This window comes from Mytilus edulis, chromosome 3, assembly GCF_963676685.1.
Source record: "Mytilus edulis chromosome 3, xbMytEdul2.2, whole genome shotgun sequence".
NCBI lineage: Eukaryota > Metazoa > Mollusca > Bivalvia > Mytilida > Mytilidae > Mytilus > Mytilus edulis.
Window position 1 is genome coordinate 90,098,015 of NC_092346.1, and position 16,998 is coordinate 90,115,012.

A 16,998-nucleotide genomic window follows, 5' to 3' on the forward strand; every position below is an offset into this window, starting at 1 on the left:
CTTACCACATCATCTTATATCTAACAATTACAATTTGTGTGGACACCTTTTCATGCGACCAACAGATTAAAGCTCATTAGGTATACTCATCTCGCTTTCTGTTGTTGGGTTACTATTCGACCTTGTAAACATAATTATCTTCTAACTAATAATTTTCATGATTTATTCTCCTGAAACATTATAGACTTTACCAGTTGTTTTAAAGCTGGACTCTTTTTTTTAACAATTCTATTATTTCCACTTAGAACGTGCCATTTATTTGTATACACTCAGCAAACTAGAAATGTTTCATATTTTGTTAGTTTAATAAAATGTAATATATAATATAATATAATATAAATTGTGAATACTATAAAAGCTCATATTGCATTGATGTAGAAAGTATTTTAGAGTATTTATCACAATGAAAGATTCTTAGTATTTATTTGTAGTTGAAATTAATTTTTCAAAACAATTTAACCGCATATGTCTATGTTTTCTCAAAATTAACAGGTAAATTCATCACATATAAAAGTTAAGCTTATTTCAGCAAGCCACCTTAAAGTTAAAGATATTATAAAGATTACAAAAGTCTATAAAAAAAAAGAGTCTAAATTAATCATCCAGTGTTGTCTACAAAGGATAATCTTTCGATAATACTAAGAAAATGAAGAAAAAAAACATTTCGAAAAGTAAAAATGACATCTAACATGGCAAGATGAAATACATATATGTGTAAAAAAAAAGTCATATTGTTCAATCAAAAGTTTACATAAGTTTAAGGAATTCTTCACATGAGACTTTGCCATTGCTATCAGCATCAACATCTTTGAACATTTGGTCAATTTGTCCATCGTCGTAATCATTTTGTAACAATGGTTTAACCTCCTGAACTGTGAGGTATCCGCTGTTGTCTGTATCTAGCTGTTTAAACTGCTTGCTGAATCCAACTCTGAAATAACAGGTCGAATTGTTATACTGAAAGATTGTTGCACGTAAAAGGATATATTTTGGGTTTTACAAGATTGCATCAAATCAGATATATACTAATCAGAAACTTATACTTTTAGTCATTTGTTTTCTTTTAATATATAAATCCCAATTAGGGCGGATCGATAAACCTCGAGTGCATATAACGTAAAATTACGGCACCGACTGTGAGTTCTTAGTAGATAAATGTTAAAACCAAAAGTTTATGAATGATTATTACTATAGTATTAATGTATGGACTTTTTCATATTGGCCCTGTAACATGCCCAAGGTGTTAATAATGGCCAAGGATGGTTGTAATGGCCCTGAGGCAACGCCGAGGGCCATTACAACTGTCCGAGGCCATTATTAATATCAAGGGCATGTTACAGGGCCAATATGAAAAAGTCCATATATTGATACTTTTATTAACCAACTATAAAGGCAACTTCATTCAAGAACAGTCTTCGAGTCTCGGATCCAAAATTATACAGCTATCCACAAACTACAACAGGACCAATACAGAAAAGCCCGTTTCATAAAATTTTTATTAAATGGTTTTATTCTTCGATTAAACAAAGAGTAAAAAACTTACCGTGAAGAAGATACAGGAATTTCATAGCTGAACTTCAACTTGTCTTTTCGCATTCAATTTCGCATGGAATTTTAGTCAACATTGTGACTGTCAGATGTAATTTCTGATTTCTCATCCAAGTACTTAATTTTATGCTATTAAAATTCATTTCATCTAGCAAATAAAAAGTAGCTGGGAAGAATTAATCAGACAGTAAAGTCTGCATAATGCATTCTGAGGATTGAACAACGGAAATGAAACAGTGATAATAATCGAAAATCGTTCTCGAAAAAGGCTGTGAAATATTTCCGTTTCAAGTCGTTACAAAACAATGTAAATGAACATCATTTATTAAACTTATTTTTATGATATTAAGTTTAAAAAAGAATAAAAAAATGTCACACTTATTTACAGAAATAAACGACATTTTGTTTTAATCGATATCCCGTTTCAACTGTTCATACTGCATGACTGTGATTTCGTAATGCACGGGTGTGGTTTCGTAATGCATGACTGAGATTTCGTAATGCATGACTGAGATCTCGTAATGACTGGCTGTAGCAATTTCTCCGTTCATAATGACCAGATGTCGAAATTTTCCTTTTATAAAGCATGGGCATTTCTATACATATTGTAGTAAGTTGGTTAATAAATAATTCTATTGTCTTCTCATTCTTGGTTACTAACATTGATTACCCAGGTTAATTTTACAAGGGCTAAAATAAATGGCAATTCCTTTCACTTTAATTTTTTTTTATCTCAACTAGTTTCTTAATAGGATCATTCTATATTTGGTATCTATATGTAGTACTTATAAAAAGTAATGACATTTTTTCTTATCCGTTCATCGCCAATTAAGTTAAATGATTGCATTGCACATATTGCCAGTATCATTTGAACGGTTTAAAACCAGTGTAGCTTTTTAGATTTCCTGTTATACAAAGTTACAACGGCGAGTTTTCGATATCCTGTTTGAACACTCATTACTTTATCTTTGATCTTTCTATACGTATAGAGAGAAGTGTTGACATTTAGAGTGCATTTCTTTCTAACCAAAATTTTGTAAACGTTGTGTCGAGTTTGTTGTTTTCTAAACGCTACAAATTTAATAAGTCTTTACTGACCGTGTTTGAATTTTCAATAATGCAGACAGATGTTGTTGGTGAACAGACTTTTTACAAACGTAGAAACAAATACATCGTTTTATCAGGTTGAAGTTAGAAACAAATGTAGTACAAACGACAAACTGCAGTACGCATTTTTAGCGTGTGCACATAGTTTGTCAAAGCTTATGTAAGTTTCGCAAACGTATGTTTGAAAGAAATGATCAAAACATGTGCGCGCTAAGCCGTTTGTTTGTACCGTTTGTGTTAGAAAGAAATGAACCCTTAAATGGATACAAATCGTCTTATACACGTAACAAACCACTAGAAATTATTTTAGCACAACTTTCGGCGTTTTTTTTTTTTTTGTTTTTTTTTTTGTAAATTACCACATCAGCAGAGCATCGAACGCAGCTTCACTCTGGTCAGGTAAAACAAATAATGTGAAAGGAAATAACGAAAAATAATATGTGAAATCTGGTACTGGCTTAATTTTTTCTCTTTATTTAAACATTAAATTGTATAACTGTTCTAAAACTGGGGGTTGATAATCCCTGGTGCATTTGGTGGGGTTTTTTTCTGTTCTGTTCCTGTTTTGTTTGATTGTTTGGGTTTGTTTTTTTAATTTGTAATGCTTTTCTACCTTTACAGTGACTCTTATTCAAAAAACCTTTGCAACAATTTACCCGATGAAAGATACATATTTTCGACACGTAAATCGTTGTCAAACTACAAAGGAAAGATGCTATTTTGAATCACGAAAATTTGTCAAGATTAATGATAAAGATAAAATCTTAATGTTGGACATGTCGGTCTTACCTCCGGGAAATTTTACTACACATCTGATCAAGGAATTCATTTTTTGTTATACAGTTGTCACCATCCATGTCTAATCCTTGAAATATAGCCTACAAATAGATTGGCAATATCTAAATATAAACCAATAAACAGAAACATCTCCAAAAATCAAAAGCATCAATATACAAGATACAAATCGTCAACGGCTTACAACTATTTTTGTTTTTACAGAAAAATGTGAAATGGATGTCCATTGTTTTTTTCTTAATATCTTTTTCATATCTAAAAATATGGATTAACATTCATTTCGCAAGACGTGTTACTCTTTTCCTAAATAAACGATACAAATCTTCTTAAATCCTTTGACAAAGATTAAACGTTTCTTCTTCATTTATAAATTCAATTATTTCAAAATTAAGATGTTTATAGGACTTTTTACATTGCGAATTTAGTACTAGATTTCATATCACCAGGTTCAAAGGGGTTTAAACTCCTGTCCAAAATAAACAATGTAATTTCTATTGACCATCGGAGTTATTCAATGGTATATGTAACCTTTTAAACACCCACATATTCGTAATGCTCTATTTAACAACTTAATATGAAGTAAAGATTGCTCAAGACAAAAGTCACAAAATATCGGTTACATTTAGATGTCAAAATTGAGCTCAGCCGCAGTAACTGCGTGATACAAACGCATAGCAGTTTGTTACAACAGACAAACAATGGTACACAAAACACATAATGTGATTCCCAAAAGGGTCTGAAACTAATTTCTGTCATTTGTTTTTTAAGTTTAAGGCATTGTTTTGCTCTTGTTCTTAAAAAAACTTTCTTATATTCAATGGACTTAAATTATAATTTGCCAAAATAAAATCTGTATTGCCCCAATTTTGTTTGAATATATGATTACAGTTCTAAGTCATTTGTGAACGTTTAGCATAATTATTCATCCAGAAAACAAGTTTACCTAGCGCGATCAAAATTCATTCTTACACGAATGAAACAGAAAACAATGTGTTTTTTTTTTTATTTCCACGTTTTTTAAGATAAAAGTAAATAGGCCAAAAAACTTACCACTACTTTCTTGTCGTCAACATCTGCGCAAAATTTGGCTTTTATTCCAGCTTTCAATTCGTGAACAGAAACTTTTCCATCTCCATTTTTGTCGTATTCATCATAGAGTGCGGTCATATCTTCTACGCTGTGAGACATTTTGTTAACTTTAGCAGACGTCCCCTTCCAACTTGTATGAAATAAATATATTGTCTGACTGCGTTAGCTGATGACAACCGGTTTCTTTAATATATTCAAATACTTATCCCACGATAAATGATTTAACTTTTACTGTGTCCTGGGGCTATTGTTCACGTCACGTGATAAATATTTTAACAATGATTTTACTATAGGTGTAAAACGTATTTAGACCATTCATTCATAAAATATCCAACCTTCAGCTATAAAGAGAAAGTTTACCATACCCTACATTATCTAACAATAACTTGTAGAAATAAGTAATGAGGGCAAGTCATCAAGTCAAGCGGTAAATTGAATCACATGTAACACTTCTAAAACTTTTAATGAAGGTCTAAACTCTAACGACTCCCTTATTGTATCCTCCTCATTACAATTGTAAAAGGTTATAATATAAAAACATAAGCAGACAAGTAATTGCTGGTGGGAATTACTACTATATACATCATTCAATATATTGATTTGCACACAAATTATACATAAGTATTGTTAACTCAACAGATAGGAAAATACTAATTCGTGTGATGGCGAGATATACTTTTTATTGGATAGTCATAAACCTCTGATGACTATATAAAAGATAGAGAATGTCGATTCCTTTCGATTTCATTACCTAATACACACGGAATAAGGAATCTCTAATATTATCTTAACGTTTCTCTTTTTTTAATACAGATTAGACCGTTGCTTTTCCTGTTTAAAATTGTTCTACAATATATAGTCATTTTGGGGCCCTTTATAGTTTGCTGTTCGGTGTGAGCCAACTTTGAAGACTCCATGTAGAAGGCTGTACTTTGACATATAATTGTTCACTTTTTATACATTAAGACTTGGATGGAGAGTTGTCTCATTGGCACTCATACCACATCTTATTATGCATATGAAAAAACATAGAAGTTAGGTGGTTATAACATAAACGGTACCATTTTTTCTGCACCAGATGCGCATTTCGACAACTAATGTCTCTTAGTGACGCTCCAGGCCAAAACATTTGAAAATCGAAAGCTTATTAAAAGGATGAAAAGCTATATATATACATATGTAGGACTCAAATCTATGGTGGGTTCCAAATCTATGGCAGATTCCTAATCTATGGTAAATGTGACGTCATGTCATCCCAAATCTATGGCAGACTTTTTACAATTATAATCTATGGCAAGTTTTGTAATTTCCTAATCTATTGCGTTTTTTTGTTGTTTCCAAATCTATGGCAGATTTTGTGCAAATGTAGAACAAGGCAGTACATATACGATCACTAACTTGTCTTAAATAAGTTGACATGTACGACAACGGGATCATGTCTAAATCATTTGTGAAATAAAAATTCCATAATGGTCAACCAAATCGTGATGTCAAACATAAAAAAGTGTAAAAGTGATATGCCATAATACCGAAATTAGGATTAAATGATCTGGAAAAATAAGCATTTCTTAATCTGTGCATTGTACCAGTTTAATCCATTAATTGAAACAACTAGAAAAAAAAGTCCATTAACAAACAAGAAAGCAGTTTTTATTAAAAAAAAAATTAAACAGTTTGACTTTTCACATAATATTTATTTTAGCGTTAATCAATGTTTTTTAATTGGTGACGATTTGATTCATCTTGGTGGTATCCTGTAATTTCATTTTCTCACTTTAAATACTTTGCTAGCCGTAGACGCTAAAATATTAACTATAACTCTATTCCCAAAATATCCACTACTAAAACAGCTGTGCCTTTCTTTATCGCGGGATTCGGACTGTATATCAAATAATTATTACCAGTCCTATAGATAAAAGATCACATATTTCTTTAAATTATCGGAAAATTGTTTTAGAGGGAAATTTTTAAACACAGGACTTGCTGAAGTCGGCGACGACTTATAAATGGCGTTATTTTAATGTGACGTTATATTTTACTCTTTTTCCCGGAAAATTACGTAATTCATAAATCTGCCATAGATTAGGAGAAAACAAAAACCTACCATAGATTTGACGTTTGTAACGTCATATTTGCCATAGATTAGGAATCTGCCATAGATTGGGAACACGTCATAGATTTGAGTCCTACATGTATATATACAACCTTGAAAATAAATCAACAACGCGCCTAGTTTGACAAGTTATTAAACAATTCAAAAGAGCGGTAAATGGATAAAAATAATAATAAAACAATTAAAAACGCGTATGACTTGCAACATATGCACAATACATGTTGCTTGGGTTTTAAGAGCACTCAACATTCCCTTTTTACCTTGGAAATTGACAGAACAAATAAACAGAATATAAAACGTCACAGGAAAAGCAAACGGAAGAATAACTTCATGAAAAAAACTTGCATATAAGAAACGACTAGACAACACATCAACATACCAACCAACTGTCTGATTATTCCGCATTTAGGTTGCTTTTATCATTATATTTTGTTTTCCCCCAATAACATACATGTATACAGACGGAACTTTAAAGAATGAACACGGGTAAAGAAATATATCGTATTAGTTTGATATTTCATTACTGTAAATAAAAGATGGCTTTATTTGCTGTTGATATACTATTTTAAAGTTACTTACAATTGAAAATGATATATTCTTAAATCTTTGTGTATGAAACTTTTTACAAGATAATCAATGACGGTTGCTCTTTGACAGCTTCTCTACCATATCAGGTCATCTTGTAAGACTTATTGACTCAATTAGCAACAAATGTCCACTCGGTCTCTCGCCGTAACCTTAAGTTTTCATCAAGGCTAAGTGTAGCAACCATATTTTCTATTGGTCGATTCTGGATTTCTAACAATTTTACAAAACAAAACGAAACTCATAGACTATAGAAATATATATTTTATTTTTAATAATTAAAATGCCTTGCATTGTTTTTAATAGTCCTTGTCTATAAAACATATAAAAGTTATAGTTAACTATTTAGAACGATCTGACTGCATATGGAATTTTCCTTTGTGCTTTCAGTGGCGTGATTTGCCATGTAGCAAGGTGAATTTTCCATACACAGTTCAGCTTTAACGAAACGAGTGGTGTTTACTTCATATGTCTGAGGAATTCTTCACATGATATTTTTCCATCATTGTTACTGTCACAATCGTTACACATTGAATCAATACCATCTTCGTCACCTTGGTATATTTCTTGTAAAGCTGTCTTTATTTCGTCCTTTGATAAAAATCCACTACCATCAGCATCCATCTGTTTAAATTTCTCTGTGAAGGCAAGTCTGAAAGATATAAATACAGAATCCAATAAACTGAAGGCAAGTCTAAAAGATATACATAAATAATCCAATAAACTGAAGGCAAGTCTGAAAGATATACATACAGAATCCAATAAACTGAAGGCAAGTCTAAAAGATATACATAAATAATCCAATAAACTGAAGGCAAGTCTAAAAGATATACATACAGAATCCAATAAACTGAAGGCAAGTCTAAAAGATATACATAAATAATCCAATAAACTGAAGGCAAGTCTAAAAGATATACATACAGAATCCAATAAAATGAAGGCAAGTCTAAAAGATATACATAAATAATCCAATAAACTGAAGGCAAGTCTAAAAGATATACATACAGAATCCAATAAACTGAAGGCAAGTCTGAAAGATATACACAAACAATCCAATAAACGATTGCATTAGGATGGGAACAGTAAGTCGTCGTCGTAACATTGGAAAAAAATAATACAAATAAAATTGAGAATGGAAATAGGGAAAATGTCAAAGAGACAACAACCCGACCAATGAGCAAACTAAAGAAATAAATGTAAACCATGTATTTACACGTTTAGTATAAGCACAACAAACTACTGTCGATGTATAAACCTCGTGCGAGGAATACTAGAACAAAACACTGTTTCGATTTTATGTACATGACCATCCGACAGCAAGACAATTACTTTAGGGACGACTATAGGCTGTATATGTACATAGTTAAAACTTAACTTATTGAGGAAATTGCTTGCATCCAAAATCAATCTCGGGAAGTTTTAGAATGAAATTCAAAACAGTGTAGCTGTGGCCATTGATTGACACATTGAAATCATCCATTGACTGGAACAATTTAGGTGAACGTTTGTATGTAACGACCAATGCTCACTATGTACTTTTTAAAGACACTTAAACTATGGGGTCACCAAAGGTTCTCAACACCTAAATAAAGTAATTCGAAAAATTAATCAGAAATAACACGATATTTTGATTTATATCAATTATATAAATCAAAACACAAAGGTTAATATTCCTGATTAATTTTTCGAATTATTTTATAATTAAAGGCGTTAAGAAACCTTTGGTGACCCCACAGTTTAAATGTCTATCGTAGGTACGTCGTGAACAGTGGTCGTTACAGACAAACGTTCACGTAAATTGTCCCAGTCAATGGATGATTTTAATGTGTCAATCAATGGCCACAGCTACACTGTTTTGAATTTCATTCTATATAGGAGACTTCAGTTAAAGCTGGATTTATAAATCCATTTTCTTGTTTTACGAAAGCCAAAAAATTAACTACAATTTCTCCAGATCAACCAATATTTCATTTAATGTCATGTAATGTTTCATACTTATTACGCATATCTACTGTCTATCATCAGCCAACCGTTTAAGTGTGAACTTCTGAAACTTATTTACAAATCTGCTTCAGCGCGAACGCCGTAGTCTTACGTGTGTCTACTTTCTAGAATCAGCTCACTGTCTTAATTTACAATGAATTCTTAAGTTAATTTTATCTACATACAAATCTGCATCAGCGTGAACGCCATAGGCTTACGTGTGTCTACTTTCTAGAATCAGCCCACTATCTTAATTTACAGTGAACTTCTTAAGTTAATTTTATTTACATGCAAGTCTGCTTCAGCGTGAACGCCATAGGCTTAATTTATCTACATGTTATCTTCCATGAATCAGAATGTGAACATATCAACAAATGACACTTCATGTATATCTAAAAGGATGTCGTTAATACACCGTAGCAAGTGTACATATCCTACGTATAAATTAGTTAACCATTTAGATGCTTACTTTCTATCAATTTTATCACACATCTGTGTAAGAAATTCGTCTTCTGAAATCATATTGTCACCGTCCATATCAAGACCCATGAACATATTCTGAAAAAAGTAAAATAATATCATAATTAAGTATATTCAATTATCTTCGTTTAAATCATTTAAAAAACTATCGTTTGCATGTTCTCTTCATTCATTGGATGGCTGTCCGGTTTTGCTGAAGCAATGCTATTGCCATCTTATCAGCTCTTATCGGACCACAGATAAATTATCACGTTGTGATTGGTTGAACGCCGTCACGTGGTGACCCCCTATGAGACCGTAGGGGGTTAGTAAGTTTCATAGGGGGTTCATCACGCGTTAATGGTGACATCATCTATTAATGTTGTTGTGTTTCATTGTTTATTTTTCAACAAAACGCATAAAAAAAGTCCAGCGTCCGATAAATTCGTTATACGGATAACTACTACCCCCCTACGGATCCATGATAGATTGACAAGATGAATGCAATATAGTCCCCACACTAGAGTTAAGGAAAGGGTATACAATATAGAAAAGGTTTACATTGTCATGTGTGCATGGGCACGAAAACTTATTTTGAAGATTTCTGTTATATTGACTATATCTCCGAATGACGATATCAATAGTATGACTTGTTTATCTTACACTTCATCTCATTTTTACAGTTTGTTCCTGTGTATTTATTGAATGTTTGACGATGATTTAATGTCTGTCAAGTTACCTTCCTTGTATTTGACATTTCTTTTTCATTTACTTTAAAACAATTACCATGTGATTTGACCTTTATACAGCTTACGCGGAGACATGATACATAAAATTGGAAGGAAAGGTGGGGACTTGCCGGCCGGTTGCTCTAAGTTGTTTATTTTACGTAAATACAGAATTTTAAAAAAAATCGTTCATCTTTTAAATCACAAGCTTGTCAACACCGAGGTTGTGAGTTCGAAACTCATACGTGGCAAATGCGTTCCACTTAAATGTTTATTGACAGGAATTGCCATGTAGGTAAAGGTTGGTGGTTCTCTCCGGACACACTTCGACTTACTCCACCAATTAAAACTTACGGCCACGATAAGCTCGTATTGCTGAGAGTGGCACTGGCGTTAAACACTAACTAACCAATCAACATAAGCTTACACAATGAATGTAGATAAGAATTATACCAAATGAAATATGTATATAATGAACTTACGACAACTGCTGCATCATTTAGGTCCTGACAAAATTCTCTTTTTATTCCCGCCTTAAGTTCTGTCACCTGGACCTGGCCTTCGCCACTAGTATCAAGTCTTTGGAAAAATTGTCTCATATCTTCCTTTCCGTGAGACATGTTTGCAATAGTTTATGTAATCTTTACTCTAAAAAATTATGCGACTGATAAATTTCGAACGATACTCGGGTTTTTAATATTATAAATTAGCGTTCTTCCTACGCTTATACAGGTGTGCACTATTTATAGGTAAATTACGAATGAATAAAAGTGTTTACCTTTTCCTACGCAACAAGTTCAAACATACAAATTTATTAATTCATGCCTAGATAAAACTCAGTTTATTAGTCACAAAACAGTTTTGGATGGCTGGATTGATCGATGACTGGTTGACTTGGTCGGGAATCAAACGCACGAGACGATGATGCCACTATGAGACAGCGATGGCGGATAGGAGTTAATAGACGAAAAAATATTTACTGTCATAGTGGATATTTGAACATACTGACGAATGATCATTGTGAATAAATTGAGAAGTTACAAATGGAGGTAAAAAGTATGGAAAGGCAAAGATAAAAGAAGGAGTTAGGGAACATCTTGACAAAGGGACGAAAGTTTGAAAAAAATGATAATTCACAAAAAAAATACCGAAAATAACTTAAGCAACAGAAGCAAACTTTTTCTATAAGATAATAGCATGGGCTATAACATCAAGTTCCGGTTATTGGCTGGTTTTGAATAATCTTTGGTAAATTTACAAGCTTGATATCATGTATTGTCGAGAAAATTGTCAATTGTTGAATACTGTTAATTGTCATATGGATGTCTTTTGTATGTATGTTTCTTGGGTTTTTATTACATTTTTCTATCGGTTTGTTTTTTTGTGTTTTTTTTTTTTTTTAAGGGAGGTGCAGGGGGGTTGATGTATGAGTGTTTTATCGTTTGGTTGATATCTTATGGGCGTATATGCATTAAATCTTTCTTAATAAAAAAAAGATAAATTATTATGAGTAATTGTAAATTGGTGTATCCTCTTGATTATTATAATGATTCACTGTAACAAATACAACATAATGAATTCATCATTAAACTAAAGGTAGATGTTATGTTCTAAAATGTCCCGGTCTTGCATGAATATGTACGATTAGTATTAATCTAAACGCATAGTAATTTTGTAAAGAAAATATTATGTTCATAAGATTTTATACATTCACGTTAATTTTATCCCACCCGCATTCATCCATGTTACAAGTCAGACTTCCATTTTAATTCATCTTTCAACCCACGAATTTATTAAACTTAAGTTAACAGATACGTGTATGTCAAGCCTTGAAAAAAGTAAAAAGAAAATTGAGATGACCTTATTATAAGAAAGATAATACCATGAACAATTATAATGTACGGGGTCGCCGAATGGGACTCTTGTGGTTTTGTACAAAATTCAATTCTGTCATAACAAAATCATTTTTGTCTTACACAACTATGTGATACACACTTCTTTTATGAGAACTCCAGTTCTGTGATGATAAAATTCATTATTGTAGACAAAATTCATTTTTGACATGACAAAAGTCAATTTTGTCAAAAAGGTATGCAAATATAAACTTATTTGCATACAAAATTTACTTTTGTTACCTGATATGGAAAATAAAACACAAAAGTCACACAAAATTGACTTTAGTGAGACAAAATTTACTTTTGTGAGACAAAATTTACTTTTGTGAGACAAAATTTACTTTTGTGAGACAAAATTTACTTTTGTGAAACAAAATTTACTTTTGTTACAAAAGTCAATTTTGTCTTACAAAAGTCGATTTTGTATGCAAATTAGTTCACAGAATCCAAACTAAACTAATTTGCATACAAAATTGACTTTTGTCGCCCAATTTTCAAATTGGGTAAAAAAAAGTAAAGTCTGTGTTACAAAAATGAATTTTGTCATGACAAAAGTAGCTTTTATCCACTGAAAGATAATTTTGTATGACAAAATTTTAAATTTGTAGTATGCTACAAATGTTAAACTGAACTCATTTTTGTGGAACCAAACTCACTTTTAACCGTTCAGGAGGATTTTGAAAATAAACTCGGCCTTGATAATCACAAAAATAAATGGTTTGTTCTGTGGTAGTTTGAAAATAAATTACCTGACTTGCAATGTATTGAACATAAATAACTCAGCAGGTCTAATCGAAAGGATGAGATGGCACCAGATTTCTTCATAAATTCATCTTTTTCCCCAAAAAAAAATCAGGAAACACTTCCCAAATTTTTTTAATAATTAAAGTATAGATATTATTTAAATATACTTGAAATGTATGAAAATTCGTTTCATTTAACTTGAGGTATATTTTCTCGGGAAACCTTACCTCACTTTTATTTTTAACAGGGCCGTGACTACATTGAGGCCTAATGTAGGAAAAGACCAAACGCTTGTCTCCATATCAAATTGTGTTCACGGCGAGCGCCTTGCTAGAAGCAAGTTCTGTTTTGCCTCAGACGTAGGCCTGATTTTTGGGATCAATGTTTCTTCATTATTTGTCTTTTGTTCATTGATTGCCCTTCTGTGTTCTGTTAGTGTTGCATTACTTTTGTGATCTAGTAATTTTGTTATGAACTTGATCATGAGTTAAAAAAACCAGCAGCCACAGACTTAACTATGTGAAATCCATATTTGCTTTATCATGCACATTGGTCTTTTGATGTTGTCCCTAGAAACTTAAGTTAAAATTATTAAAACAAAACTTGCATTTTCAGATTCAGAAAGGGTATGGGAAACACCTATTAAAAGTGCATGATTTTGCATCAATTGTTCTATAGCTTCTTGGGCCTTCAGTGGATCAAAAATCCTTCAAAAAAAATTTTGCCTCGCTCTGCTGGGCGAAATATGTTTGCCAATACTTTTAAAGAAGCTAGTTACAACCAAACTTTAATACTAAATAGGTATGCAATACATGTACATGCAGTTGGGAACATAAAAGATTAATTTCTGCAGAGGATGATGATTAATTTTGATTAAATGGTACACAATGACTTGATTATACATGTATTATTTATAATAAACAAATCATTTAAAAAATTTATGTTTTCGAATATCATAAATATAGTTTGAAAATGAATAATCAGTCCCTTGCTTTAATGAAAATGAAAAATCTTGCTTCAATAGTGCAGAAAATGAATAATCTGTCCTCTTCGTTTACAAAAATTAAATTAATAACCAAAAACAAATCCTCCTGCCCCCCCCCCCCCCCCCAACCACCACCAGAATATCAAGTGGTTGTCCCCTTACAGCAGTAAATGAAACTTTGAAACATTCCTGTTCGAACATCGACTATGTGATTAATTAATAAAAAAAAATGTCCATCTTCACGTTTAATGTGACTTAAATTTGAACTTAATTTTCTGCCTTGATTCCTTTTTCTTCTTGTTTATTTAAGCTCGATTTATTTTTACATTTTCTGTGAATCTGAGTCATCAGAAATGATCAGTCTAATGTCTCGATGTTTGGACTATTTTCAAATGTTCCAATAGATTTTGTGACAAATTCTTTTTGCGGACAGTTATTTTGATATAAGCCAGTAACTACTTCTTTTTACATCATGTTTTTTGAAATTTTGGTTAATCTTTAAAATTAAATAATTACCGCCAATTTTTTATGTGCTTGTCAAGAGTCTGTCCATCATTGATTGTCGTTGGTTTGTGTCTGTCATTTATGTTGTTTGTCTTACAAAGTATTGTTATAAATTAGGCTGTTTAGTTTGTTTGATATTTGTAGGGATCTTAATATATACGGCATGGGTTTTTTCAAGTTGAAGCCGTACAGTGAAGTATAAATACTTGTATCCACATCATTTGAACTATGGTGGAAAGCTGTCTCATTCCCTATTATACCACATCTCGATAGTGTGAACAATCGTTTTTACTTATGTTGTTTATAATTTTTATTGTTCCTAAACATAATAATAAGCTTTCTTTGCATATACAAAATAAGATGTGTTATGATAACCAATCAGACAACTCTCTACAAGAGACCAAATGACACAGAAATTAACAACTATAGGTCAACGGCCTTCAACATTGAGCAAAGTCATCGTCAGCTATAAAAGGCCCCGAAATGACAAATGTTAAACCGTGAATTCAAACGAAAAAAACTGACGGCGTAATTTATGTACAAAAAATGAACGAAAAACAAATATGTATCACATCCACAAACTACAACTACTAAATTACAGGCTCCTGACTTAGGACAGGCACCTACATACAGAATGTTGCAGGGTTAAACATATTAGCGGGATTCCAGGCAACTCCCCCATAACCTGGGACAGTGATGTAACAGTACAACATAAGAACGAACTATAAAACACAGTGGAAAAAGGTTCAACTCATCAGATGGATACAAATAGAAACATATCTTACAAAAACACAGAGTGGACGTGGCCGGGTACTTGTATATCCAAACACCAAAAAGACACTTTCTTTGCATGTCTTCCATATTTTTCCTGCCATACCATTTTTACTAAAGTATGTACAATTTTGTTATATGTTCACTATAAACCTTCTTGCTTTGACAGTTTAAACTTAATTCTAATTCTTTATTTTAATATCTATACAGTGTTCTTTTGTTTTTCTTAAACTTGCTTTGACATAAGAAAAGTTGACATATGGTCGAATTGATTTATTTGTCTAATTACCTTGGCGTAAAATGTCCAACGGTTCAAAAACAAGTTTTCCTGGAGCGCTAACAAATATGATTACGGGGGTTACTGTAAAAGATTTTCAACCATCGCACTTTTTTAATTTATTATTTTTACATTATCGCACCTGCTAAAATTTACGTTTATTATTAATGTACAGTATGCTATCCATATCCGTATACTATTATACCCCTAAAGTAAAGAATATTTTTAAAATTGTTAAATGAGAAAGATCACACAAGCTGTTATAATATATACTAAGTCAAAATAGTATCTCACAGGGTAGATAGGAATGCACACATGTATTTAAACCCGCTGCATTTGTTTGCACATGTAAGCAATCGGATGTTCAGAAGTTGTCTTTTTTTATATGGTTCAGAAGTGTTTCTTGTTCCTCGTTTTTTATATAGATTAGACCGTAAGTTTTCCAGTTTGAACGATTTTTTTTTGGGCCCCTTTGTATCTTGCTGTTCGGTGTGAGCCAAAGCTTCGTGTTGAAGACCATAAATATCATGTGTGGTAAATTCTCATACAAAACGAAAACAGCACAATAAGCAAGACGCATGACAACTAGTATGTTAACGTTTCACGTCATCTATACGCTTAAAAAAATTGGTTAATGCAAAGTTAAGTCAAGTAGAGCATATTGAAACAATTAAAACCTGACTATATCCAGTTCTTTGTTAGATACAAAGATAAGTTTGAAAGTTGGCTTATCAATGCTCTTCAACTTCGTACTTAATTTGGCCTTTTTAACTTTTTTTGGATTCGAGCGTCACTGATGAGTCTTTTGTAGACGAAACGCGTCTGTCGTAAATACAAAATTAAATCCTGGTATCTTTGATGAGTTTATTTCCTTGTAGAAATCGTATAACAAATTGTACATTTTACAGCGATGTTGTTTATAGAGCACACAAATTAAATACTGTCAACTAGACCAAACCCGCGACATCGCAAGTCTGTGACAGAATTAAAGTACCTACATGTACACCTTATTTTTAGCTTGGTATGTTAGTATTCATATTATGATATAGTTTAGACATGTTGATCATAAGGTGCACTGTTTTCTCTGCTTTCAAAATCTTTCTGATTAAACCCGTCCTTTTTCGATATTTAATCCATATTTATGTGCTTGCAGAAGATGTCGGACTACACTGTCCAGATTACTAGAAGACTGACGTCATGCTTTAGATAAAAGCTTTTTCATTGTAGCTGAATTGTACATATGGACCTTTCAAAGGCTTATGACTGTTATCCTAAGGATATTTTACTGCACAAATGACGAGCTTATGGTTTATCTGCACATTCAGTATATATCTTACATTCATATCTTTCTAACAGAAAACAACAAATCTGAGCATTTCAGATGACATCTAGAAAGGAGTACCTACAGGTACTAT

At 32.1% G+C, this 16,998-nt stretch overlaps 2 protein-coding genes across 2 annotated transcripts; both read right to left on the reverse strand.

Moving 5' to 3' along the window:
* Nucleotides 1-286: 286 nt before the first annotated feature.
* Nucleotides 287-5,026, reverse strand: LOC139517734 (calmodulin-4-like). Its single transcript, XM_071309109.1, has 3 exons — nucleotides 4,501-5,026; nucleotides 3,445-3,533; nucleotides 287-931 (listed from the first exon to the last, which is right to left on the reverse strand). Exons 1-3 carry the CDS (start codon nucleotides 4,636-4,638, stop codon nucleotides 748-750), a joined length of 411 nt encoding a protein of 136 aa, XP_071165210.1. The 5' UTR covers nucleotides 4,639-5,026; the 3' UTR covers nucleotides 287-747.
* Nucleotides 5,027-7,486: 2,460 nt separating this feature from the next.
* On the reverse strand, nucleotides 7,487-11,169 carry LOC139517735 (uncharacterized). The gene is made up of 3 exons (XM_071309110.1): nucleotides 10,890-11,169; nucleotides 9,690-9,778; nucleotides 7,487-7,889 (listed from the first exon to the last, which is right to left on the reverse strand). Exons 1-3 carry the CDS (start codon nucleotides 11,025-11,027, stop codon nucleotides 7,697-7,699), a joined length of 420 nt encoding a protein of 139 aa, XP_071165211.1. The 5' UTR covers nucleotides 11,028-11,169; the 3' UTR covers nucleotides 7,487-7,696.
* Between the last annotated feature and the right edge of the window lie 5,829 nt (nucleotides 11,170-16,998).